Source organism: Dreissena polymorpha, chromosome 3, assembly GCF_020536995.1.
Source record: "Dreissena polymorpha isolate Duluth1 chromosome 3, UMN_Dpol_1.0, whole genome shotgun sequence".
NCBI classification, from domain to species: domain Eukaryota; kingdom Metazoa; phylum Mollusca; class Bivalvia; order Myida; family Dreissenidae; genus Dreissena; species Dreissena polymorpha.
Genome location: NC_068357.1, coordinates 132,615,002 through 132,642,429, shown reverse-complemented (window position 1 = coordinate 132,642,429; position 27,428 = coordinate 132,615,002). Strand labels below are relative to the sequence as shown.

General features: G+C 36.9%; 1 protein-coding gene across 5 annotated transcripts in view; it reads left to right on the top strand.

Annotated features, from left to right (window-relative positions):
- LOC127871514 (uncharacterized) overlaps positions 1-17,862 on the top strand; it is a 175,309-nt gene extending 157,447 nt beyond the window's left edge. For all 5 annotated transcript variants that reach the window (XM_052414510.1, XM_052414511.1, XM_052414514.1 and 2 more), the window contains 2 exons: positions 2,498-3,184; positions 16,285-17,862. In XM_052414510.1, the coding sequence (XP_052270470.1) occupies positions 2,498-3,184; positions 16,285-17,713 (2,116 nt within the window). In that variant the 3' untranslated portion in view covers positions 17,714-17,862. The remainder of the gene's footprint in view (positions 1-2,497; positions 3,185-16,284) is intronic.
- The last annotated feature ends 9,566 nt before the right edge of the window (positions 17,863-27,428 follow it).

Here is a 27,428-nt window from a genome sequence, read left to right as displayed (position 1 = left end):
TGAGCTGCGCTCTGTGAAAAGGGGGTTTAATGAATGTGCATAAAGTGTTTCCCATATTAGCACAGGCTAATCAGGGACGACACTTTCCACCTTAACTGGAAGAAGAGACTTCCTTAAAACAGAAAATACCATAAATGCGGAAAGTGTCGTTCATTATTAGCCTTTGCGGACTGCACAGGCTAATATGGGACGACACTTTACGCACATGTATTAAACCCTCTTTTCATAGAATGCAGCTAAAATATAAGATGTTAAGCATATTATCAGGGAGAGGATTTTACATTCCAAAAACAATAAAATGCTTCTTCATGTGACATTCTGGAGAATAATAATAATGGAGAATGTTGATTGTACGATATAAAATTCTTTTTTTAATCATTATAATATTGATTATTAAATGCATTACAGTATTCAGCTAGAAACAATATGTTACTAGCTTAATGAAAACTCTCATTCTGTGGCAAAGCATCTTAAATAGAGTAAACCTGTACCAGTAAAAGCATTTAAACTAATCAACTTTTTGACTCTTAAGGCTTGGTGTCAAACATTTAAGTCTTCATTTGCTTAAGAACTGGTGTGTAAAATTTAAGTCTTAAACAAAATCGTAACAGATTAACATTGTGGACATGAGGGAGTCATGAACTTTATTCTTTAAGTCCACAATGTACGGCCAGGCACTAAGATGTTATTAATCATTCATTAATTATGCGATAGGGGGACTGAAATCCAGATATTTTCACCAAATTAGGCCATTCACAATGGATTAGTAATACATATAGTGGAGGATAGAATTCCTATAGGTATTAAGACCCGATAAAGATAAAACACTGATTATCGGATAATGGTATTAAACATTTCTTTTCAAGCACCACTACCCTCCAGAACAATTCAAATGACTCCATCGTAAATATGTAAATATGTGCTTTAAACATGAAGTTGTAATCAGTGATAAATATAGAGGGAAAGAGTGATTCATGCTTTATAGGTTAATGTGGTCTACATACTTTCTTATGTTTCATCAAACTTTCAGTTTGTGTTTTTACTTTAAATGTCACTGTGGTTTATGTTTTATGTACAAATATAACATTGTGACAGTTTTATTATGGAATTGTGCTGTAGATTTGTCTTCAAGTGTAATTATTAATATAAAACTATATAAAAAGTTTTTTTTCAGTGTATTTTTTTAGTGTAAATGTTAATGAAACAATCACAATTAGCTCTAATTGAATCATTGGAGCTATATTATATCATTAGACATTTAAATTAGTAAATTGGATTACAAACAAAGAAAAGTATGAAAATTTTAAATGTATATTTTCAAGTAGAAATTTTGAGTCTATAGTTCAATTTATGATGTGGTTCTATTATAAAAAGTTATGTTATTTCATTAAAGTTTTTCAAAGAAAATAGTCCACAATTGAAATTTAACATTGCTATACATTTTTGTGGAAGTCTATAAATTGTATTCATTAAATGTGGAAGGTAAAGGGATAAATAATGGAATAATGAATAATAAAGGTTGCTGTGGCTTTCTATAGCACCAATCATCACCATTTAAATTATGATAGTTTAATATTCTCCTTGACAATGGGTGTGAAATTGGGGACTACAACATAGGTGTGAGGAAGCCAAGAATTAGTGCTAATGTTACTTAGTGCAAACAGATTGTTGCATCCAAAAAAAGAATGGTTTTTGGCTAGTTTGGGATGCCTTTTAACTGATTTGTTGTAATTTTACACAATGTTAAGATTTATATCAGTTTTCCTGTGTTTTGACGGTAGTTTGTTAGTGCAGTCAGTTAGATAAATCTTCAGATAGCTTAGGTTTTAGATTCACTTATTGTTTAAAGCAATACTTGCTTAAGTAAAATTTACTAGATATACTTTTAAAATTTTCAGTTATCTAAAAACACCATGTTGGTTTAGTTACGTTGCCTTTTGTATGAAGTCTTTATGACAGCCAGTTTGGTGGCTCCGGCTTGACTGTACAATTTAACTTAACAGTCAAATTCAGTGTAAAGTAAGAAAGTAGGACACATGGATATTGTGCGCAATTCTTATATATAGGTACTCCCTTAAGGCTGTTCACATGCTTACTTCAGAAGCAGTTACATTTCGCCATTTGATTTATTGGGATTAGCTTAGCCATTTTATAAGTGAAGTCAGATTTTGTTGTGATATATGCCTTTGTTTTGTTTTTATGTCCATTTAAGTTTGTATAAAGGCTATCTCATATTTGGTATAAGAACAGTATTGATCTGAATACTGTTGCTTCTGTCAGTTCAAGTATTTACTGATATCATGGATGGTATTTTGGAATCTTGCTGGTTGTAACATTATTTGTGTATGGTAAGAAACACATTTGCAGTGTTTTACTCTTGGGCTGGTATCGTAATGTTGAAAATATTTGTTAACATTTTACAAACCAAATGTCTCAGTTCTTAGAATCAGAAAATGTTCCTACCATAATGTTAATTGTGCGCCTTTTCTGCTTTCAGCCCCCCTGCTGGTGATGACGGCACCATGGTGACCGCCCCGATCTATCACAACCTGTCCACAGGGGACTACCCCCGCCGCCCACCTCCGCCCGTCCCAGGGATCCACAGTGAGAGCCCACCAGCCCTCCCGCCCCGCCGCTTCATCAACAGCAAGTCTGAGTCCTTCCTACTGAGTCGTGTGGATCCTAGTCAGCAAGAAGCCTTGAAGAGTGTCTACCAGGAGGAGGCTGGGGTCATTGCCCCATCTGGGACCAGGGCCTGGGAGGCCAACACTGGAACTCTTAAAGAGGATGCGTACGCGGCGCAGCTCAGGCGGCAGGCCCGCAGGTTCTCTGAGCAACATAAGCCTGTCGGGATATCCATGCAGGTGGTGTCTACAAAGTCCACAGTGCAGGTGTCCCTGTCGCAGTCCTACAAACAGGAGCCGGCGGCCGCTATGGAGGCAAAATCAGCCTTGCACCTTTCACCCCAGACCTCTCACAGTCAGTTGGATGCTAAGCAGATTTGTGCGCTGCACTCTCCCCCGCTGTCTCGTGACAGAGCCACCCCTGAACCACCGCCCATGCCAACGCCTTTGAAGAACGGGGAGGTGGAAGTGCCTGTGGATCTGAACGCTACTGCGGATTTCCCTCCACCGCCAGTGGAGTTCATGGAGGGAACAGACAATGTGGCAGATCTGAATGGCAGGTTAGTGTTGTCATAGTTCTCTCCCTTTCTCTCCATTTCTACCCTTCAGAATCTTAGAGCTGCAATGAAACAAAGTTCAATGTACCTGGTAACCATTTATCAAACAAAAACATTTGTATTATATTCATTATTCTAATATTCAATATTAGTAATAAAGTGACACATAAAATTACATATCAGTGATAATAAAAATCATGAAATTAGTAGTGAAACATTGTTTTATAATGAGCCAAATTAAATCAAGGGAAACAACTACTGCAACCAAAAGTTTCTATAAAATTCTTATTTAGGATTTACCTCCCTTGTCACATAAATATTGTTGAAAGCCCAGATTTTTATCTATGAACTTTTTTTCAATATTAATCATTTCAGTGATAACAAATTTGTATGACTTCATTTGATGATGAAATGTTAAATTTGAAACCTGTTTATATGGAAAATTAACTTTTCCTGTGATGCATGCTGTACAAAGTCAACATCAACTTAAAAATCAATTAACGTTTACATATGATACACAGGTGAATGCCCTGAAATAATAAATGCAATCCAACTCCTTTGACCCAATAAATATGTCATTGAACCAAACAAATTAGCAAGACAAAGAAGTCAGAAATACCCTACAAAATTTCTATTTCATTTTTGTTTACATTGTCGGTATCTATAAAAAGGATTAATCTTTGATGAAAGACAGAAGAATGAGATATTATGTATATTTATGAGACAAGTTTTATCTGTGGTGTAGTGTTCCATATTATATCAGCATCTTTCATTGGCCTAGATAATTGAGGGAAAAGTCAGGTACCTTGTTTTATTATGTTATTTCACTGACATTAATTAGATAGGATCCTGAAATACTGCAAATAATAAGGTTTTATGGTTTGTTTTGCAACATTCTGAACTTTTATGTTCACTGGTTAACTTATTTTATATAAGCGAAGTCATGCGTAAAAGGGTCTTATGCCAAATGCTGCCAGCATATAGCTCCAGACTAGCCTGTGTACTTTATAGTCTGGTTTGTATTTATCCTGTTTGCAAAGGAGACCACCAAACCTCGCATGATTTTATACCAGACTGGGTAGCTCTTGGCAAGACTGCGCAGATGGGTAGGCTGCATGGTCTGGGGCTATGCTGACTGCATATGGATTAAAACTCATTTCATTACACTGCACATCATAATAAAAAAAAAATTAGGGCATGAATTTGGTAGAGAGGTTCTTTTATCTTTGTCATGGCTCATCTTGCAGTATTATTGCCCAAACAGTATACATATAATTGTTATTACATATAATAAGAATATTAAATTTCAATTTGTATTAATCAGTTGTAAGGACGTTCAATATCCAAAAAAATATATGTTGCAACAGCACACAAATGACCCATTGCTTTAACCTAAATATTACTTACACAAATTTCATGTTGTTGGATTTTGTTTATTTGCTTCTATTAAATATCACCATTTAAACTGTGTGGAACATTAATACTTGTGTAAACATTTGAATTAATTCTTGTTAAACCATGACCTACAACTGGCAGACTTCAAAATAACCAGACATTTTGTCAGATTTATGAATAAGTTGTCAAAGTTTTGTATTAATGATGATAAAATCTGATAATCTCAAGACAGCAGAGAGAAGCTGTAGATTAAACCATAAGCCATGTCAATTTAATCTCCATGTTGACTTCATATTGCTGCTTATTTGAAGAATTAATTGCTGGTATGAACGACTTTTTTGCAGAAGAACAAGGAAAATCTGAGTTAGGCCAAAAAAAAAATCTGGTCCAACCGTATCTCCCGAATCGGCGCCGACTGTAAACTTTTAATTGGGGTCGCCAAAAAAAATAATAAATAAAGCATGTTCATTTTCGTTCATATAAGATGTAATATCAAGCAAACAAAGCATATATACACATGTATTTCTTATAATAAGCTTTAGTACCTTTCCATTTTAGTACCCTCCCCCCCCCAAAAAAAAAAAAAGAAATCCCTACCTACCGACCCGTTGTTTTTTTTCCAAGGAGACCAGAAACGGACCTTTTTGATTTTTTGGCCTTACCAAAGACAAAAAGGGAATAATAGAAACATCAAACATCATCCTAATTCATGTTTGGAATTCTTGAAAATTGTGCTTTAGAAAATTATTAATATCCTGCTTACGACAAAAATTGATCAGTTTAAAAAAGTGGCGGGTACATTTATAACAAAAAAAGTTATCATTTAAAATCAACATATGTGTTTTACTTCAAAAGATAACACAATATTTGCCTCATCTTGCTTTAAATCAAATGAACTGATATATCTAAATCTTGTCTAACTTTCTCAAAATATTAACATTTTTTTATATCTCTGACCTAAAGTATATAAATGTTGTTTCATGATATTGACATGGTATTGGTAATGATATATAAGGTGTAAGTTTGGTTTGCACCTGCTAAGTTATGCATAAATGTATCTTACGCAATATGCAGCCAGCAATGCTCAAGACCGATCTCTGCATTTGTGCTGTCTGCTCTGGAGCTACCTAGTTTGCTTATAAGATTACAAAACCTTGTCTGACAACCACTGGTTAGCTTCTGGCCAGGCTGTGCAGGAAACCTTGTCTGACAACCACTGGGTAGCTCCTGGCCAGATTGCAGGCCGGTCTGGAGCTACCTAGTTTGCTGATAAGATTACGAAACCTTGTCTGACAACCACTGGGTAGCTCCTGGCCAGACTGTGCAGGCCGGTCTGGAGCTACCTAGTTTGCTGATAAGATTACGAAACCTTGTCTGACAACCACTGGGTAGCTCCTGGCCAGACTGTGCAGACCAGTCTGGAGCTACCTAGTTTGCTGATAAGATTACGAAACCTTGTCTGACAACCACTGGGTAGCTCCTGGCCAGACTGTGCAGACCAGTCTGGAGCTACCTAGTTTGCTGATAAGATTACGAAACCTTGTCTGACAACCACTGGGTAGCTCCTGGCCAGACTGTGCAGGCCGGTCTGGAGCTACCTAGTTTGCTGATAAGATTACGAAACCTTGTCTGACAACCACTGGGTAGCTCCTGGCCAGACTGTGCAGGCCGGTCTGGAGCTACCTAGTTTGCTGATAAGATTACGAAACCTTGTCTGACAACCACTGGGTAGCTCCTGGCCAGACTGTGCAGGCCGGTCTGGAGCTACCTAGTTTGCTGATAAGATTACGAAACCTTGTCTGACAACCACTGGGTAGCTCCTGGCCAGACTGTGCAGTCTGCTCTGGGGCTACCTAGTTTGCTGATAAGATTACGAAACCTTGTCTGACAACCACTGGGTAGCTCCTGGCCAGACTGTGTAGGCCGGTCTGGAGCTATGCTGGGCCCATATGGCTTAAGATCCATTTTTGCATGTCACACTCAGTCCTTATATATAGGAGCAGAAAATACCATTTCATGCCCATTTACTTTCAACCATGTCTCAAGCTAATTTGATATTTGAGACAAAAGTATATTGAATAAATTGAGATTTTATCTGATAAGTATATAAGGGCTGTGTAAATTTTCATAAACCTAATAATATTCTATCAATGCATCTCAGATTTTGAATATATCCAGATGATCAATTATGTATTTTACATGAAGTGAAAGTTTTCCTATTTTTAACATCTATCATTGTGGCATGTGCTAATTTGGTTGAAAATTGTTTTAAATGAATCATTTGCATGTTTGCTCTAGATTTATTTTTCATTAATTTTCATATGATTATTTTTCATATGATTATTCAGTACAGTTTATTTCATAAATCTGGCCTGTTGATTTAGTTCCAAATCTAATTCAACGATTCTTGAGTTCTGATGTTTTGTTCAGTTCCAACAAAAATTGATTGTTGCATTGTTCGTTTTTATTAGTACTGAAATAAGTAAGAAATTCTCGAAGTATGGAGTTCACAATAGACAATATATCTTCATTCATTCACCCACCATGTTAAATCTAGCATGGGAGAGTTTATTAAAGGCTCCATGTTTCTTAATTGACCAGTCGCCAACTCCGCCCACATTTTGTCGATCAGCCAATCAGATATCGATTTTTCACACACCCCTCAGCAACGCTTATCTGGCCGCCATTTTGTCCGACAAGCAAAGCGTGTCGTTCATATGGAATGGACGCAATTTTTAAGAGTTTACACAGATTTTATATCAAATGCATGATCATTACTGTTCGATCATTATTTAAAATTGTAGGTGCTATACATACTTTATAAAAGGTTATTATTTTATCTTTATTTATTGAACATATGAACGAGTAATGAGAAAACAAACACAATAAATCGTGTGTTCTATAAAAACGTGTTATACCGTTTGATGCACAATATTATTAAGCAGTTTGGGCAACATAATAATTGCCACACGTGCTAATTAATCTCAGCGTAATTGTCGATGATTAATAAATGACAGTATGTTGCGTGGATCTTAGAATGAAGGAACATTAAGGCATTGTTAGGTACTGTACACAAGAAAAGAAAACTATTTAATTACTTAAATGATTTCCAATTATATATTTATTTTCGGTGGATCATAAACAAGGGAAATCATTATAAATTGTTAACTTAAATATTGTTTTAACTAAAGTAAAAACAACAAAAAGGTGATTTCAACGCGGCTTAGCCAGCTTAAAGCGACTTCAAGTGTAAAATGTACGGCTTATAATACAATATCAACAAAAACATTTATAATACAACATATATTGCTACGGGGAGAAATGTGAAAATTGCAATTAACATATAAGGGCCATCTTGTTATAAATAAAGACATGCATAATATGCTAAATGTATTCAATTCGAATGTTCGTGAACAGCACCGTGATACCAACATTTCATTTTCGATAGTGAAATGTAACAGGTTCGCATTAAAAATAAATGAAATAAAATGCATATTAGACTATCTGTTAATGAAACCACGAAATTAGGCCTGTATTAAATTATGGTTACAATCAAAATTAAATTTATATCTAAATAAAAAAATCGGTGTCTTTTAAAAAAAACACACAATAAAACAAAGATCTAAACATTTGTAATAAACAAAAACCCCATCATGATATGGATGTGTCATTTGCATTTAATAAAAATATTTTCAAAATTATATATGAATAGCCACCGGATTCACTGTCAGACGATTTAATACAAGTTCAAAATCAATATACAATGAATGCTCATTTTTACAACGGATTTTCATCAACTTCCTATATTATGTATAAGTAACGTTTCTGATAGTCAGTCTGCCGTTAACTAATTTATTTTGATTACGCCATTTTTCTCTAAAGCATTTATGATTGTATTAAAGTTTTACAAAGCAGTTTAGTTTACTGTGCGGCTTTAATAATTTATATTATAGAAAAGAGAGCATGATACCTCGTTACAATTATAGTATTTCGCTCACGTAATCCGCTATAATTGCGATCTGCTTGTCGGAGTTTTCTTATCACTAGACCACGTGACTATGTGGGCGGAGCGATCGATAATTTGGCGACTGGTCAATTGTTTGGCAGCCAGGCTATGGATGCCTGCTATTTCAAGTGGCCAGTTGCTAAAATAATTACTTCTCCCATGTTGCCATGTAAATGACAAGAACCAGGAGTCTGCCATTACATCATGTCTTGCATGTAACAATTAAGTATAAGAGCTTAATAATGTTAAAGCAAAATTTATACAACCAGATCAATCACAATTATATTCCAATTAGTATTAAAAGGATTGTGTAATGTTTGATAAATGAAAAAAACACCTTACAATTTGCTAGTGTTTAAGCATGCAATTCTATTTTACATATATTCAGGTTAATTACTTAACTTTAGATTCTGTTTACTCACTTAAGCTGCGATAAGTAATTTTAATGGCTTAACAGGAATAATTTAGCCTGTCTCTGGGCAACCGGGCTTAATGCAGTGCATAAAGTGTCATCCCTGACTTCCTTCAAACATCAAAGATTCCATAAAAAGTCCCAGATAATCCTGTGCGTACTGCAAAACTTTAAGCACATGTATTAATCTGGGCTTTAAATGTAAATGGGAACAGTTATGAATTTTGAAGTGTTGGTCGGTGGTCTCTTGCAAATTATATAAAGCCTATAAATATCTGTCTCTACTGAAGATATCCACAACAATGAATATAATGCCTCTTGATGTGGGCGATGATATGTATCTGATATGTGTTGTATGAAAACATTTCCACCCCCAGACTGGCTGGTCGCAAGCTAGCAAGCACCTGTCCAGATGTATATCCACATGATTAGTCTCAACAATCAGCTGCAGGAACAGCAGTAATCAGCCCCGGCTGATGATCTATGGCTGCTACCTTCTTTGCAGCGCTCTTTGTGATAATTCAATTATTCTCTATAACCACCTTCTGTGCATGGTTGGACACACACCGCTGTGTTGTTTAATGGGTTACTTTATGGAAATTTGTGGTAACTCAAATCTGTGGTTCAGTTTAATCATGGGACACTGTTCTTTGGATTACAATTTCTCACTCCGTTTAAATTTAAATAACTCGATGTGCACATTTTGTGACCTTTCATTCGAGATTTTAATATTCAAATGAAAAATTTGGCGCTTAAGTTTTTTCTATATATTTGAAGATTTGCCGAATACTCTAGATTGTTTCTAAATGATGGAATAGCTTGCTGAAGTGGGTGCTATTTTGGTGAATGTCAACTGGATTAGAATAGTTGTGTTGTTGTGAAAAGGGAAGTCATTTCCTCTCTGCAATAGCTTCATCTCTTAACTCTGTGATAAACCGAAGGGAGCATGTTGCTTGAGTCATTGAAATTATCTCACACACTTCCCCTTATCACTTCTTTGCGGGACAGAAAGACACATGGTAGGGTGGAGACTATTTCTCATGATTGTCTCTTTGATGTTGGGGACATTTCGAGGACTTTAGATTATTGAGAAAATTTCACACAGGTATTCAAATATTTGGATCTCTTAACTGTTTTGCAGTTCCAAATTAATTGGATCAAAGCTGTTATATTATTTTTGGTGATACGTTTTTGAAACGAGGATTCTCTATCAATGTTGGCTATCAGGTGTTTTTGCATTCTGTTGTACTGTGTTGTCTGGTCAGGAAATTCAGCTGTTTGGTTGTTTGTGTTGTGGACTGGGAATATTTGGCTACCTGACTCACGACAAACATTAAATGCTGATCAAATTACCTGTGAATGCTATTAACAGGTAGTATCTGGCAAGGTGGTCTGTGTTTATGGTCAAAGTTTATTGACTTACTTCAAACGACTGCTCAGTCCTTAATGGCTGACCACTGTCCAGGCTATAATGCTGGACTGAGTGACTGGATGAATTCCTTAAATGTTTTCTCATTATTGGTGTTTACTTGAAAGGAGATAATAAGGGTTATTGTCAACAGTTATTTTTATTGCATCCAGATTCCTATTTTGATACACATGAAATGAAGGTAAAATTGAATTTTGTATCATGTGTTAAAATGTAAGATAAATTATTGCTTTTGTTTTTGTTTAATGATCTTTATAGTTGCAGCCATTGTAATTTATTCAAATTGTGTTCTTAAGGGAGATAGTAATGCATTTATTCTGCTTTACAATCTATATTGTAAGTTGCTGCCATTTTAATTGTGGCAAATCGTTTTCCCAGGGGAGATGCAACAACTGTATTGTCTCTGGAAATAACAGTTGTTGTTATTGCATAAAATGGTGGAATGTTTTGATGTAAACCAGAAATCCAAATGTTTATTGTTCTACAGCAGAAATAGACCAAGAATGTTTTGCAAATTAAATGCGATGTTGTTATTGTAGTTATAGGATTCAAACGTCATGGCAACTGTTCTTGCAACAAAAACCAGGGTTGTGGTGTCGTTAAAGTGGCTTATTTAGCTATAATTCTGCATGTTTAGTCCTGGTATTTTATTGCTTTCATATTTGTTACTTTTATGTATTTTGTGCTTGAGGTTTAGGGTTTATCCTTAAATTGCTAGAGATTGTAGCAAATTTAGAAAGAGGGAGTTAAGGAGATTACTTAGTATATATATGAACAAAATGTTTTAGTTAATTTTTAGCAAAGAAATTTTCTGTTTTCATGCATTTAAGTAGTTTAACAGTAAAAGACTTCTGGTCATTACCGTATGTTTTTGGACACTTAAAAATAATTTTAAAAAATCGTGTCCGAAAACTTAGATACGAAAAATATTCACAAAATACAGGTGTCTGAAAACTTAGAGTCGAAAATAAAAGTGTCCGAAAATAGCGTAAGTTGTATCAATAACTACCGGTAATAGCACGTGCTTGTAAAATACCATATAGTATAAATTACAGTTATATATGTGTGCACTGCATTTTTTTTTAAATGCTTAATTTATTTGACAGAAAGTTACTACAAGGTTGTACTTTGACCAACGAGTTCAAAGATGAGCATGTGATGTACCGATACTCGCTAGTATGAACCTGTAATTAACGCAATAAAAAAAGCGAACTATGAATTCTTTGTTTGTTCATTTCCGATAGTTGTTGTCTAACACCTTCCATTGTTCGTAAAACTTGCAATAGGGTGCATCACACTTTGAAGTGTTTAGTATTTGTCACAGTTATTTTACTGAGAAGGGGTGGTACCATTGGGGTAGATAATTGAACCTTTAATTTGCACTACCCCTGGTAATTGTCATAACGCTTATTCTATCGGACGAAACCATTGTTTAATACCGGTTTACAGGGTTATTTACCCAATAAGGCAAATGTAATGGTCCGTTGCCCTCAGGCATGCACCTGCCATGTTTTATGATGTTAATCTGGTTGTAAAACCCCATGATCAAAGTGTCATTAGATTTTGAAAACAGGACCGAAATTTGGTAAAATAGCACTGTAAAATATACTGTCCCAAAACTTAGAGACATTAATTATGGACGAAAACTCGTGTGTCCGAAAATTAAGTCACGAAAAATAATTATTTTTGCTAAAAAAAGGGGTGTCCGAAAACTTAGAGTGTCCGAAAACATAGAGTAATTACGGTATCCACGATTGCATTTGGCTTGACAAAAAAACACTCCCAGAAACAAACAGGCGCAAACAACACTTTAAAACTTGAATATAGTAAGAAAAGTATTTAATTAAATGTAACTTTCTAAGGGGCTACAAATGTGTCTAAAATACATATCTAAGTGGTTAAGTGTAAAATGGGTCAGCTTTCTTTGTACTCACAGACTACTAGTGGTTTATTAACATTCTGATATGGAAGATTGATCAGGTTCTATATAAAGAATGTGTCAATCTTTTTTACCTTGAAAACTGTGTGTTCTAGTCAATCCTTTGTCTGCAAATGGTACTATTCTGGATATGAATTACAAAGTATTCTACAGGTGTAATTTATATTTACAACAATAAAGTGACCTTTGCCAATTCAAGTGAGTGTATCTCTCTCATTAGAGTGTGGGCGCAATAGTATTGGCTGCTTCTAAATGGAACCAGTATGTATATGAGTATGCTATTGCTAATTAGAGCCGGGTTATAATGCTCTGGGGGGACCTCTCAATTCTTTCCTGGAGATAACTTCTTGTAATTGCTGGATATCATTTCTACTGGATGAAATATTATACAATCCGCCTTTCTCATACTTTAATAATGAAACACCAGTTTTTGTAGTTTTCCACAGAGTTGAAGATGTTGAATGAAAGCTGTTTGTATGTAAAAATAACTTGAACTGAGCTCTGGGAAAAAAGGCATGCAGGTGTGTAAAGTGTCAACACAGATTGACCTGCACAGGCTAATTAGGGACAACACTTTCCAATTTTGTTGTTGTTGTTTTTTTTGTAAGGGAAGTCTCATTTAGCGAATATCAAGTTTAGGCAGAAAAGTGTTGTCCCTGATAAGCAGACTGCACAGGCTAATCTGGGATGGCGCTCACGCACATGCATTAAGCCCGGTTTTCACAGATTGTGGCTCACTTAGTTTGTTGAGTCTACGACTGCTGGTTACAAATCCTAGGGGAGTGAAAGGCCTTTACTGCAGGTTGCTCAGGATCTCATTCATAGAACATCTGTTATCTAGAGAAGATCTTTATCGGGTACCACTCTCCTGGTAGTAAATTAAAAGAGTTCTGTGAAAGTAAGAATTTTCAGAAGGGGCTCTGATGAGTTGTGTTCACAGTCTGATTCAGTGGGGTTACAGGATTAATAGAACAGTGTTGTGTCAAGACAGAGCAGGAACATTGATACTACTTGTATGTTCAGTTTGTGTGATCATGAGCAATGCAGAGATGTGAAGTATTAATTGCTAGTGATCTATGACTTCAAAGTTTCCACATATGGGACTAACCCAATGTATACTTGTGTATACAAAATTATACTATGTAAAAATAAAATGTATCAATAGTGAAGAGTACTAGTTCACTGAAGGGCAGCCAGGACTTAGTTTTGTTTGAATTATTGTTCAGGCGCCAAGTGGCACCAGTTGGACATTGTAGGAATCTCGTGAAATCTCAGCTCTGGGATCCTATTCTTGGTACATGCATGTTTCCTCATCTTGCCGTCCCAAGGGTCGGTGGTATGTTGGGAATGGCAGTAAATAAGCAGGTGGTAAAACTTTCTTGTGGTTTCTGGACCCTTGCAATTACAGAAGTGCAGGTGGAATTGCTGTTAAATGTTGTTTTAGTGCAGGATATCACTGAGCAGTGTCCATAAAGGTGGTGTACACTAAAAGCAGGGTGAAGACTGGTGGTTTTAATGATCTGTGATTTGGTGGCCCAAATGGATTTGTGACTTCTGCAGCTCCAGATAGCAGGGATTACAGCTTATGATCTTGATGGAAGCGTTTTGTGTTGCTTTGTGGTCATTTGCTAAGGTGGTCAGGATTTTTATGAGCTCATGATTCCAGAGTTTTAATTTAAAAAATTTCAGTTTTTGTTTTAGTGCAAAATTGTAATTCAATCTGCACATGTGTTATATGATAGTGACATATTTAAAAACCGCTTAAAGATGAGATACACTGAGTGAAGCATTTTCGAAGTACAAAACTTTCAGTGTTTTTTTGGATTTAGTACGAACATGTATGCATTCCAACGTTGGGGAGTCAGGTAGCTATGCAGTTCTTACATCTTTAGATGTATTCGAGGTGTTAAGATTTAATTTTCTAAAAAAAAGAAATGTGCTTGAACTAATCCCATAAATTACATATTGCTTGCTTAACATGTAAACAAGCATGACTCATGTTTAAGTTTATCACATGCAACTGTCATTGCATCTGATTGGTTTATTGTTGCTGTAGATATAGGCTTGACAGAAATTGTCACCTTCTTAACTACTACTTAATCTAAATTATGCAGTACAAATATTATGGTGATTTTTACCCATCCACATTCCTCATAAATGTCTTTCTGTGAAATTTATAACATCCAACAGTAGTCAATCTACAGGTTAGTGGTCCTTTCCAGATTTACTTTTCTTTGTCATTTGTCTTAATCGTTAGCTTAACCTAAATATTATTACATTGAAAAAACAACAATAACAACACTTTTGTATTGTGGTGCACTTTGACATTCATGCTTTAAACAAGTTGTTTTTATGTGAGAATATGTCAGGTTTTTATTTATGAAATAATACTTAAATCTGAGAAAAAGTTCCAGTATGTGTTTTTGTGATATGTCTGAATGTATATATTTAAGGCAATACATTATTTTATTTCTAAGTTCTAATGAACAAGTGTGTGTTTTCATTAAAAAATTATGAAATACCACAATATTTCTTCATTTTAAAAGAATCTTAAGTTGACCTCTATCAGTTTTAGCGGTATTAATATGTGATCATTGTAAAGCTTATTTATATAAATATAATCTGCCTGACTTACAATTATAAATATCAAGTTGTCATTATTTTCTCTAAGTGTGCTAGATCTCCAAGTAAAATTGTTAACATCATCATCTATAGTTCTATAAAGATGATAAAGATGATATGCAGAGAATGTGTTCTGACAGAATGTGATAATTGCTAATAATTACTGCACACCATTTTAAATTAAAGTAGGAAAGTCACAATTCAGGCTGACAGGTGTGTTAATAACTGATAATTGATGAGTCAGATAAGACACTCTTGATGGCCCAGGATAAGTGATTGGTGTGAAAATACCTCTGGACAAAACCTGTTCAAGTTGCATGACAAGGAGTTATCAGATTAATATTAAAAAGATAACTGTATATTTTCTTTGCTGATTGTAAAACAGATTTTGTTTGGATAACAATTGAGTGACTCCAGATTGGGTAAGGTTTTTCTGCATAAATGTATGCTTTAAGAATAAAAGATGTCATACTTGAAATGGATACATAGATAGATACAACCTTTATGTTAATTGAAGCAGGTTATTCATGGTTTCTGTATATTAAGTACTTACTGTAATGTATGTATAACTGAATATATGAAGAATAATGGATTTAAATGTGAAGTTGATACAAGGTTCGAAGAAGCGGAAACCAATTATAGAGGAGGGGATTTTTGTGTCAGAAACAAGAAAGTGGAAAAAGAGACTGTCGTTAAGGTTTAAGAAACATTTTGGTGCAAAAACTGGAGGAATTTACCCTTTATTTGTGTATGTAAATGTACTGACTTAATCATTTCAAGTGCCTATTGTTATTATTTGGGTAATATTTGAACAGCTGTTGAGCAATAAAGTAACTAAGAGCAGGATGTTTGCGGATATATACCGGTATCTGACAAGTGATTGTTTATATCATCATACCAAGTACTTGTCTAACAGTCATTGATGATTGTTTGTATTAACTTTTGCCATTGAATTTCAGAGCAGTTTTCTTCATTTGTTAAGTCAGATTGTTTTGATCACATCCTTAAAGCTCAGTCCCTGCATGTGATACTTCCCCAATATGGATGTGACCAAAGCAGCATTCAAATAATGTCAACAGCCCCATTGTTTTTTTACATACTTTTTGCACGGAACAAACATTTATCATGAAAAACAAGTCTGTCCTGACAACTCACACTAAAACCTTGTTTTGAAAACAAATCGTTACATTTGCATTTAATTGAAATAAATCTTATACTCATTCCTTCTTTATTTAAAAAATCTTAATTGTTTGTAGTTTGTGTACATATTATTTACAACTCATTCCTGTGTACATTGCAGGTGCGCTGATGATTCGTACGGCTCCTACAAGACCCGGTCCCCTCGTGAGCTCGGCAAGTACAAGCGTACCACGTCTGACACCACATTGCTGAGACAGCAACAGGATGTTAACACCTTCCAGCCTCTCCCAGAGAACAACGAGACGCCAAACAAACCTCCCCGCAAGAGGCTAGAGGGTCGTGACTCACCCAATCTGGGTCAGCGCTCATCAAATCAATACCGTAGGTCGCCGCCACAGGTTCCGGCTTTCCAGTCTGCTGACGTGACCTCGGTCCCCCATGTGGTGAAATCAGTGGCCCAACCGTTGCCCAAGGTTAATTTACCAACCAGTATGACCAGCTCGGGAAGTTTTACCGACACGGTCGTTCAGCGGCCAGGCGATCGTAACAGTGTGTCTGAGGAACCACGGCCTACTGTGAAGGATCGCGTGAAAAACATTGAAGTGTTTGCACATTCACCTGGCTCTACCAGGTCAGGCAGTCGTGAACGGTTACATAGCAATGGATCTTCTGGAGCAACTGGTGATGAGAAAAAAGACTCTAGCATGGAAAATCACAAAGCAGACTCTTTAGAGCGATTGGAAAGTTCTGTGACTCATAGTGATAGTTTTAGAGACCGGCTTCGACCGGTGGTGAAAAAAGTGAGCGATGATGAAAGTAAACATAGTGAGGATATGGCTGACATTGTGTCTTCAACGCCTCCTGTGGTTCCTAACAGGACTTACAAGCAACAACAACCTGCTGTGTCAAATAGCTCTAGTTACAGAAAAGACTCATTTCAGAATCATGGCCCGAAGCCATATGCAAATAAATCAAACAACAGTGCCAATATTCATAATCCTTTACATCAGAATAATGTTGTGAACTTTAGTCAAAGTCAGGACATGAAGCGAAGTCCGGGTCAGTCGATACCGGAGCCGCAAGTGCCTGCACGCAGCTGGAAAAACGAGCAGTTTGTGCGAGATCAAAACTCAAGTGTTTCTAGTCCAGACTCAAGGCATCACGGTGATGCAAGTGATACTGTTAAGAACAAAGAAAATACGCAAGTCACTAGTGTTCAAAGTAGACAGAAATGGAACCATGAGACCACGTTTTCACCCAATACCCGTAGTCACATTCATAATTCTGATAACCAAAATGTAGCTATATTTCAACAAAATCACCATCCCAAAGAAAAAACCAGAGACAGTGAACAAAACCCTGGAACAGTGCCTTCTCATTCCATGTCCAGCCCTCCTCAAAGCTGGCAACATCCCCCCACATCTGACAACAGACACCCCAGCAGTCAGACAAAATGTCCAACACTTCTCCACATACTCAAAACATTTCCACTTCGGTTAATCGTAGTGATCGCTCAACTCACTCAAATCGCGCCGACCAGACCTTACCAGATCAGCCAGTGCAGCCCGCGCTCAGCCAAGTCAGCCTGAACCACGGCCGCCAGCCAGTGGCCCCCCTCGTCAGTGTGCAGCATGGCCGGCAGCCATCGGCCGAGGAGCTGGAGTGTGACCTGAGGGCCCAGGAGCTGGCCAAGGTGCTGGGGGACAGCGAGAGGGAGCTGTGTGAGGTGCTCCAGTCTGACAGCAAGATGAGCCGCATGCAGTTCCTTGATGGAATCCTCCAGGTGGAACCCGAGACTCCAGAGGAGCGACGGCCTCGCTCGGCAACCAAGGGCGATGAGAAATCGACGCCACAAAAGTCAGAAGAAAAGTCTGATGAGTAAGTAATATTCAAAATTTTGTTTCATGTACAATTATCTTCCTGATATGTTTGACAATTACCATGATGAAGTGGAGTTAATTAAATTCATATAAATAAACAAAACAACCCATTTAAACTAATTGTATTTGAACATACATAATATAGATGGTCTACAACTCAATGCATCATTATTATGGTCATTATAGTTGACTTGTGTTTTTGATCAATTTCACGTTGCTTTGTTGCCTGCAGGCCCACCTCTCCGATGCCTTCAAATTACTACGTGTCTCCACCGAAGGCCATGATAGAGTTGGAGATAAGAAAACTCACAGACAGCCATCAGTTAGGACACGACATCGCAGACAATGACACCCTCGCACAGAAAAAGGTACACAAACTGTTACGTTTCTTCTTATTTACTGTCATGGAGCTGCTGTGAAAACTGTTCCTACTTTACTGAACTAACTCAGAGCCATGCTTTGGGAAAATGTGTCTGAATGCAAGTGCCTTTAGTGCTTTCCCAGATGAGCCTGTGCAGTCTGCAGACTGGACCGTGACTAGATTTTCGTTTCAAAGAGACTACCTTTAAACCAAGAATTCCATGAAAGCGGAAATTTGTCATCCCTGAATAGCCTTTGTTGACTGCACAGGCTTATCTGGGACAGCAGTTGACTGCACAGGCTTATCTGGGACAGCACTTTAGTTTAAGCACATTCATTTACCCTTTGCATGCTGGGAAATTGGTCGTCTGCTAAAATGTCATCTGCTGAATTTCTAAAATCAGCATGTTCTTTGATTTTTTTCCAAAGAATACTATCAGAATAGCAAACAGTTTGGATCCTGATGAGACGCCACGTTCTGTGGCGTCTCATCTGGATCCAAACTGTTTGCCAAGGCCTTCAAAACTTGGTTCCAGCACTGCAAGAGTTAAGCCTCATTGTCCAAGCTATATAGCCTAGACTCATAATTATGCAGATAACAATTGTGTTTGTTTTGAAATGTTTTATTAATACAAAACTGACATTTGATGTTTAATGCATATTACACCTGCAGTTATGTAGGCTGTGTAATTGCACTGTTTGTGCTTTACTGCATTCCTGTTTGCAGTTGAACATTACTGTGATAATAAATATTGTAAGCAATAGAGTAGGAAGTATAAACTATGTATTATTTTAACTGAAGTGTATTTAAATGTTGTTTTAATATGTTGTTCACATTAAAGAGTAAAGAGGACATTAAGCATTCCTATCATTCTTGATGTAAGTTATGCTTGGTGTTTTGTTACCATGTTTTAATGATATTTTATTCTAAACCAACAACAATTATCAAATCAAAGTACTTTATTCATATTCTTTTACATTCCTTGTTTGTATGCAAAACATGACAGTGAAGGAAGAATAAGCCATGAGTTTGTGAACAAAAGCTAACAAACCACATAATAGTCTCTGCTGTTGTTTTCCTGTTGCATTCTCCTTCTATTTGCATCACAATCGTTTTTGTTCTGTAGTTACCTTGTTTTGTTTTGAAAAACCCACAAATAGAGTTATGCGGTTCCTAGCAAAGCTTTAAGCAAATCCTGGGACAGTGTCTAAAATAAACAACTTGTTCCCTTCTTACTGAAAATGATATATTCCACATTTGGTGAATAGGGGTGAATGGGTGATAATCACTGCAATGCATCTGTTTTAATGGCTCCCTGCTTACCTCTCTTGTTTCTGTCCTGCCCCAGGAGGAGCTGTTACAGCGGATGATGAAGAAGGTGGAGGTGCTTAAGGAGGACAAGAAGGAGCTGCTGTCAGACATCACCGAGAACGAGACCCTTGGCAAACAGGTAGGCCTTTACCACTCAGATATACTGGGACGTATTTGTAGTGTCATAAAAAATCAGTCTTAATTGACAACCTTTTTTACTATATTCCAGTTTTAAATGCTGCTTTTTCAAGCCAAGTGATTAGATAAGGGGGATTACTGATTAGAGGCAAACAGCATAAAACCAGAACAGCCTTTTGTTTAGACGAGACTTCCTTTTAACAAAATATTCCATAAATGTAAAAGTTTGGTCCATGATAGCCTGTGAATAATGACCCTTACATGGGTAAAGTCACAGGACACGTACATGGGTAAAGTCACAGACACGTACATGGTAAAGTCACAGACACGTACATGGGTAAAAGTCACAGACACGTACCATGGGTTAAGTCACAGACACGTACATGGGTAAGTCACAGACACGTACATGGGTAAAGTCACGACCACGTACATGGGTAAGGTCACAGACACGTACATGGGTAAAGTCACAGACACGTACATGGGGGTAAAGGGGACACGTACATGGGTAAAGTCACGTACCGTAAGGGGTAAAGTCACAGACACGTACATGGGTAAAGTCACAGACACGTACATGGGTAAAGTCACAGACACGTACATGGGTTAAGTCACAGACACGTACATGGGTAAAGTCACAGACACGTACATGGGTAAAGTCACAGACACGTACATGGGTAAAGTCACAGACACGTACATGGGTAAAGTCACAGACACGCACATGGGTAAAGTCACAGACACGTACATGGGTAAAGTCACAGACACGTACATGGGTAAAGTCACAGACACGTACATGGGTAAAGTCACAGACACGTACATGGGTAAAGTCACAGACACGTACATGGGTAAAGTCACAGACACGTACATGGGTAAAGTCACAGACACGTACATGGGTAAAGTCACAGACACATACATGGGTAAAGTCACAGACACATACATGGGTAAAGTCACAGACACGTACATGGGTAAAGTCACAGACACGTACATGGGTAAAGTCAGATTTCCGAGAGCCATATTCACATGTTTGTATTGCTATGGATGACATTCGGTTCTAACCCTTCCACTTCTCTTGCCAGGTGGGCGTGTTCGTGGAGACGCGGTGTCGCAGTCAGCAGGAGAAGGACAAGTACCGCTCGTACATTGACGACATCGACAAGATCATACGGCTGCTGCTCAAGCTGTCAGGGCTGCTTGCACGCGCAGAGAACACCATACAGGGCCTCAAGGAGAACACTAATGAGAAAGTGAAGGTAACATAAATATATATGTCTTGATATTTCGTAATATTATAAAAAATTGACAATTCTAAATGTAATATATAATTGCTGCTGTAAATTTTCAATCATAAAATATAAGCCTTTTACTGGGGAATGTTTGTTTTAAATATTTTTGTCCAAACTATCACCTTGAATAAAATCACTATTTAGGATCCTGATTTCTACAAATTTTAAGTTATCGCTACTTTGAAAATTTGTCATTTGTTCATATTTGAACCTCCCAGAAAACAGGTTGAAATGTATATGATTAAAGTGTCACAAATAGCCTGTGTAGTCTGCACTGGCTAATCAAGGACAACACTTTCAGCTTTATCTGGATTTTGTTAACAAAAGACCTCATTAAAAATGCCATAAAAGCGTTATATAGAAATATATTTTAAGTAATGAAATCATATTTAACAACTCAGAAAATGACCCTGGACAAGCGTGATCGGTTGTACCAGCAACATGAGGACGCCAAGCAGTTGAAGGTGGACATTGATCGGCGGCGTGAGCAGGTGGAGGCGTTCCTTGGGGAGTGTCTGAGCGGGGCAGAGCTGCAGGACTACCAGTACTACATCCGGATGAAGTCCAAATACACCATACAGCTGCAGGAGCTAGAGGATAAGATCACGCTGGGAACCGAGCAGATATCTGCACTGCAGAAGAGTATGCCACTGAAGAAGTAACATCTGCAGGGAGCCAAATGATGTGTTGTAGTTTGAACACAATTTTACCCGTTCTTAACAGAACCTGTTTCAATGTGTTGAAGAATTTTTAATTAAGAAACTTTATAATTGGGAATTTAAATTCGACTCGAATGGTAAAAATAAGACTTGTTGTGACTGCAACAGGTATATAAAAACCTAGAACAAACTTTTAAGGAAGTCAAACAATGTCCTTGCTGAAAGAGAGATATTTCATTTAATGACTCATATCTCCTAATCCCTTGAAAGGATTTCTGTTTAGGATTGTATTTGTTCATTGAGGATTTTTAGTGGTATGTCATAGATGAACTTCATTGGTACACCATCTGTATTACTTGTCATTTTAAGATGCAGATTTAGATGCATTGATTTGCTTCAGAGGGGGTAATCACGTTGATAGTCAAGATGGTGACGTCCATACCGAGACAGTTATTTTTCGCTGCTTTATACCCTTTATTACTTCCGTTTGTTTTTTAAATGACGCTCACTTTCCAGCCATATCAGTAAAAAGGTGATTAGCGTTTATTTCGTATTTAAATTCGCTTTATATCTCGACTTTACTCGGTGCAAATTTTCTTAGTTAGGTCATCCCGCTAAGACATTTTTGCACCGAGTAAAGTCAAGATATAGAGCGAATATTACTTAGAAATAAAAGACAGTAACTTTCTTTTTAATATGGCTGGAAAGTGGGCGGAATAAAAAATAATAATACAAATAATTAAGGGTATTACACTACGAAAAATACCTGCCTCGACATGGACGTCGCCATCTTGTTTGTCACGTGATTACCCCCTCTGTTGCTTAATTATCAATTTCTGTTGAGATTTCTTGTACGTGTATGAATAATATTCGTACACCATTTGTGATGTTTCATGGTGTTGTATTTGAAGAGTAGATACCTTATGTTTGTACCGGCAGTCTTTCGAACGCTTCACACGATTCCTTGACAGAGTTGTTGTTGTTATGACAACATGACTGAGATGTCGTTGCCATGACAAAATTGTAGGGATTTCGTCATTGATGAGGCTATGTGTTTTCGTATATTTATTATTTATTTAAAAGTAAACCAATTTTGTTGGTTCTTATGGGAGGAAGATATTACTGGCAGTGTGCATTTACAATTTTAACCCCAGATTCTTATGTTACTTTTCACATTTTCGTTTGTAATCTATCAGTGCACATTTTCATTTTCGTCTTAATGGTGCATTCATGTACATGTTTAAGTTTGTTAAACTAATAATGTACATTTCATATCTAGGGGTACTAATAATGTACATTTCATATCTAGGGGCATTTATGTACTGTCCACCTGTATTTTGGGACTAAGTCCGAAGGCTTTTGCATTATCACAAATTACTGGAAAATAGATTCTGAAGGATGGTTACCATGGCAATCAGAATTACATATTTTTATGTGTGCTGAATGAACTGTGTATTATACTGTAAAAAATGTGTATGTTGTTTATGTCTATTTTATTAATATAACAAGGGTATGATGGCGTTAAAAATGAAATACAAACACTTGTTTCATTGTTTTTAATCATTTGCAATGTGATATGACCAGTGCTAATATGTTGTTTTTCACGTTTCAAACTGTTAAACAAAGACCATCATCACATTCAGTCATTTGTATATAAATTATTGGCTTCAATATGAAATAACCAAATAAAAAAATCATCAAAGGCTGGCTATTGTATATTATGTGAAATTCATTAATTGTAACATAATTTTAGTGAGACATTCCTTTCTTGTGTTAGTAATGTTTACTCACTAGCAATTGGTACAGTGTGGACTGGGTCATAATCTTAACTATGAAATAATCAAGTACAAATAAATGTGTACAATTTGTATTTGTTGTTCTTGTATTCTTGTGTTAGCACACATTCATCTCGTCAAAAGGTGCATTCTGTTGAGGTGAAGATTACAAATTCAATTTGCAGTAATGCTTGGGAACAAGTCTGCAAATGTGAAAATACTTCCAGAGACTGTGGACTTTTGTTTATCAGAGAGCGTTTTTCATCTTCGTTTCTTGTGTCAACTCTCATTACCTTACTTGAGGAGATTGTATAACAATGATCTATCAAGAAATCACAAGTTTATATAACCAATGGGCTATCAAGAAATCACAAGTTTATATAACAATGATCTATCAAGAAATCACAAGTTTATATAACAATGATATATCAGAAATCACAAGTTTATATAACAATGATCTATCAAGAAATCACAAGTTTATATAACGAATGATCTATCAAGAAATCACAAGCTGATAGATGTGGCTGTGCTCAACATGGAAGTTGATTCTGACTTGCACGCTCATATGGGAAAGACAGGAAATGACAACAACAATAATAATGAACCAGAATGGAAGTGTTCTTAGTTTTTGTGTTCCTTTCAGAACACAAATGAGTGTTTATAACTAATTGATCAGTAAACTCTTAATGATATTTGTAAAACGTCAAACAATGTGATGTCTAGAAAATTATTGCAGAATTTCCTTACATGTCTTCTGAAGGATTACTCGAATACGAAGATTATTTTACACATTTCTTAATTTTCGTGTCTGCATGGTTGTCTAACCCAGCTTTTCACCTTAGCTGACCTTTTGTAACCGACAATCAATTTGAATATAAAATTCCCCCCCCCCCCCGGTAGTCCTGAACTTTCGAAGTAGAAAATGTGCAATCTACAAACACATCACATTTACATTAATGTTATTCAATCAACTTTCTATTGTTTGAAAGTATAGGGTATGAAATTGGATACTACAGTTAGTTTTAGGCAACAATGTTAACTGCGTGTTCAGTATTAACAATTTTTTCTCTAATGATAGGGCTTGAGAGATAGAGCAGTTTCACACTCAACAACAACACAGTTTGTGTGTGTCCCTTTATATTTACAAGATTGTCAGCGCCAGAGCATTTGTACTTAAAGGCCTGTGTTCTCATTTTTAGCTCACCTGATTTGCTCAGGTGAGCTTTGTGACAGGTCATTGTCCGTCGTCCGTCCACATTTGTTCGTAAACACTCTAGAGGCCACATTTATTGTCCGATCTTCATGAAACTTGGTCAGAAGCTTTGTTCCAATGAAATCTCAGTCAAGTTCGAAACTGGGTCGTGCAGGGTCAAAAACTAGGTCCAAAAAAAGAAAAAACTTGTAAAGACTGTAGAAGTCACATTTCATGCCCAATCTTCATGTTACTTTGTGTCAAAATGTTTGTTTAATGATATGTTGGTTGAGTTCAAAAGTGGTTCTGGTCCGTTGAAAAACATGGCCGCCAGTGGGCAGGGCAGTTTTCCTTATTTGGCTATAGAGAAACCTTGTTAACACTCTGGAAGTCACAATTTTTGCCCAATCATCAGTTGGTCAAAACATTGGTTTTATTGATATCTCGGACGAGTTTGAAAATGGTCCAGATTGGTGAAAACATGGCCGCCAGGGGCTGGGCATTTTTCTCTATATGTATATAGTGAAAACATGTGAACACTCTAAATTTCACATTTTTTCCCAATTTTCTTGAAATTTGGTCAAGCATTTGTTTCCTCGTTCCTCGATATTATGAGAGTTGAGTTTGGAAATGATTCTGGTCAGTTGAATAACATGGCTGCCAGGGGGGGGGGATGGCAGTTTTTCCTTATTTGGCTATAGAGAAACCTTGTAAACACTCTAGAAGTCACAATTTTTGCCCAATCATCATGAAAGTTGGTCAAAACATTGGTTTTATTGATATCTCGGACGAGTTCGAAAATGTCCAGATCGGTGAAAAACATGGCCGCCAGTGGGCGGGGCATTTTTCTCTATTGTATATAGTAAAAACATGTGAACACTCTAGAAGTCACATTTTTGGCCCAATTTTCATGAAATTTGGTCAGAACATTAATTTTGTTTCCTTGATATGAGAGTTGAGTTCGAAAATGGTTCCGGTCAGTTGAATAACATGGCTGCCAGAGGGGGGCAGTTTTCCTTATTTGGCTAAAGAGAAACCTTGTAAACACTCTAGTAGTCACAATTTTTGCCCAATCATCATGAAAGTTGGTAAAAACATTGGTTTTATTGATACCTCAGACAAGTTCGAAAATGGTCTAGATAGGTGATAAACATGGCCGCCAGTGGGCGGGGCATTTTTTTCTCTATATGTATATAGTTTAAACATGTGAACACTCTAGAAGTCACATTTTTGGCCCAATTTTCATGAAATTTGGTCAAAACTTTGTTTCCTTTGATTGAGAGTTGAGTTCGAAAATGGTTTCGGTAAGTTGAATAACATGACTGCCAGGGGGGGGGGGGGCAGTTTTCCTTATTTGGCTATATGGAAACCTTGTATATACTCTAGAAGTCACATTTTTTGCCCAATCATCATGAAAGTTGGTCAAAACATTGGTTTTATTGATATGTCGGACGAATTCGAAAATGGTCCAGATCGGTGATAAACATGGCTGCCAGTGGGCGGGCATTTTTCTCTATATGTATATAGTGAAAACATGTGAACACTCAAGAAGTCACCTTTTGGCCCAATTTCATGAAATTTGGTCAGAACATTTGTTCCTTGATTGATGAGAGTTGAGTTCAAAAATGGTTTCGATCAGTTGAATAACATGAAAATGGTTCCGGTCAGTTGAATATATGGCTGGCGGGGGGGGGGGGCAGTTTTCCTTATTGGCTATATGGAAACCTTGTAAACACTCTAGAAGTCACAATTTTTGCCCAATCATCATGAAAGTTGGTCAAAACATTGGTTTTATTGATATGTCGGACGAATTCGAAAATGGTCCAGATCGGTGATAAACATGGCTGCCAGTGGGCGGGGCATTTTTCTCTATATGTATATAGTGAAAACATGTGAACACTCAAGAAGTCACCTTTTGGCCCAATTTTCATGAAATTTGGTCAGAACATTTGTTTCCTTGATATGAGAGTTGAGTTCAAAAATGGTTTCGATCAGTTGAATAACATGAAAATGGTTCCGGTCAGTTGAATAATATGGCTGCGGGGGGGGGGGGGGTCAGTTTTCCTTATTTGGCTATATGGAAACCTTGTAAACACTCTAGAAGTCACAATTTTTGCCCAATCATCATGAAAGTGGTCAAAACATTGGTTTTATTGATACCTCAGACAAGTTCGAAATGGTCTAGATAGGTGATAAACATGGCCGCCAGTGGGCGAGGGCATTTTTCTCTATATGTATATAGTTTAAAACATGTGAACACTCTAGAAGTCACATTTTTGGCCCAATTTTCATGAAATTTGGTCAAAACATTTGTTTCCCTGATATGAGAGTTGAGTTCAAAAATGTTTCGGTCAGTTGAATAACATGACTGCCAGGGGGGGGGGGGGCGGGGGGGGGGGGGGGGGGGGGTTGGGGGGCAGTTTTCCTTATTTGGCTTTATAGAAACTTGTATATACTCTAGAAGTCACATTTTTTGCCCACAATCATCATGAAAGTTGGTCAAAACATTGGTTTTATGATATCTCGGACGAATTCGAAAATGGTCAGATGGGTGATAAACATGGCTGCCAGTGGGCGGGGCATTTTTTCTATATTGTATATAGTGAAAACATATGAACACTCAAGAAGTCACATTTTTGGCCCAATTTTCATGGAATTTTGTCAAAAACATTTGTTTCCTGATATGAGAGTTGAGTTCGAAAATGGTTCAG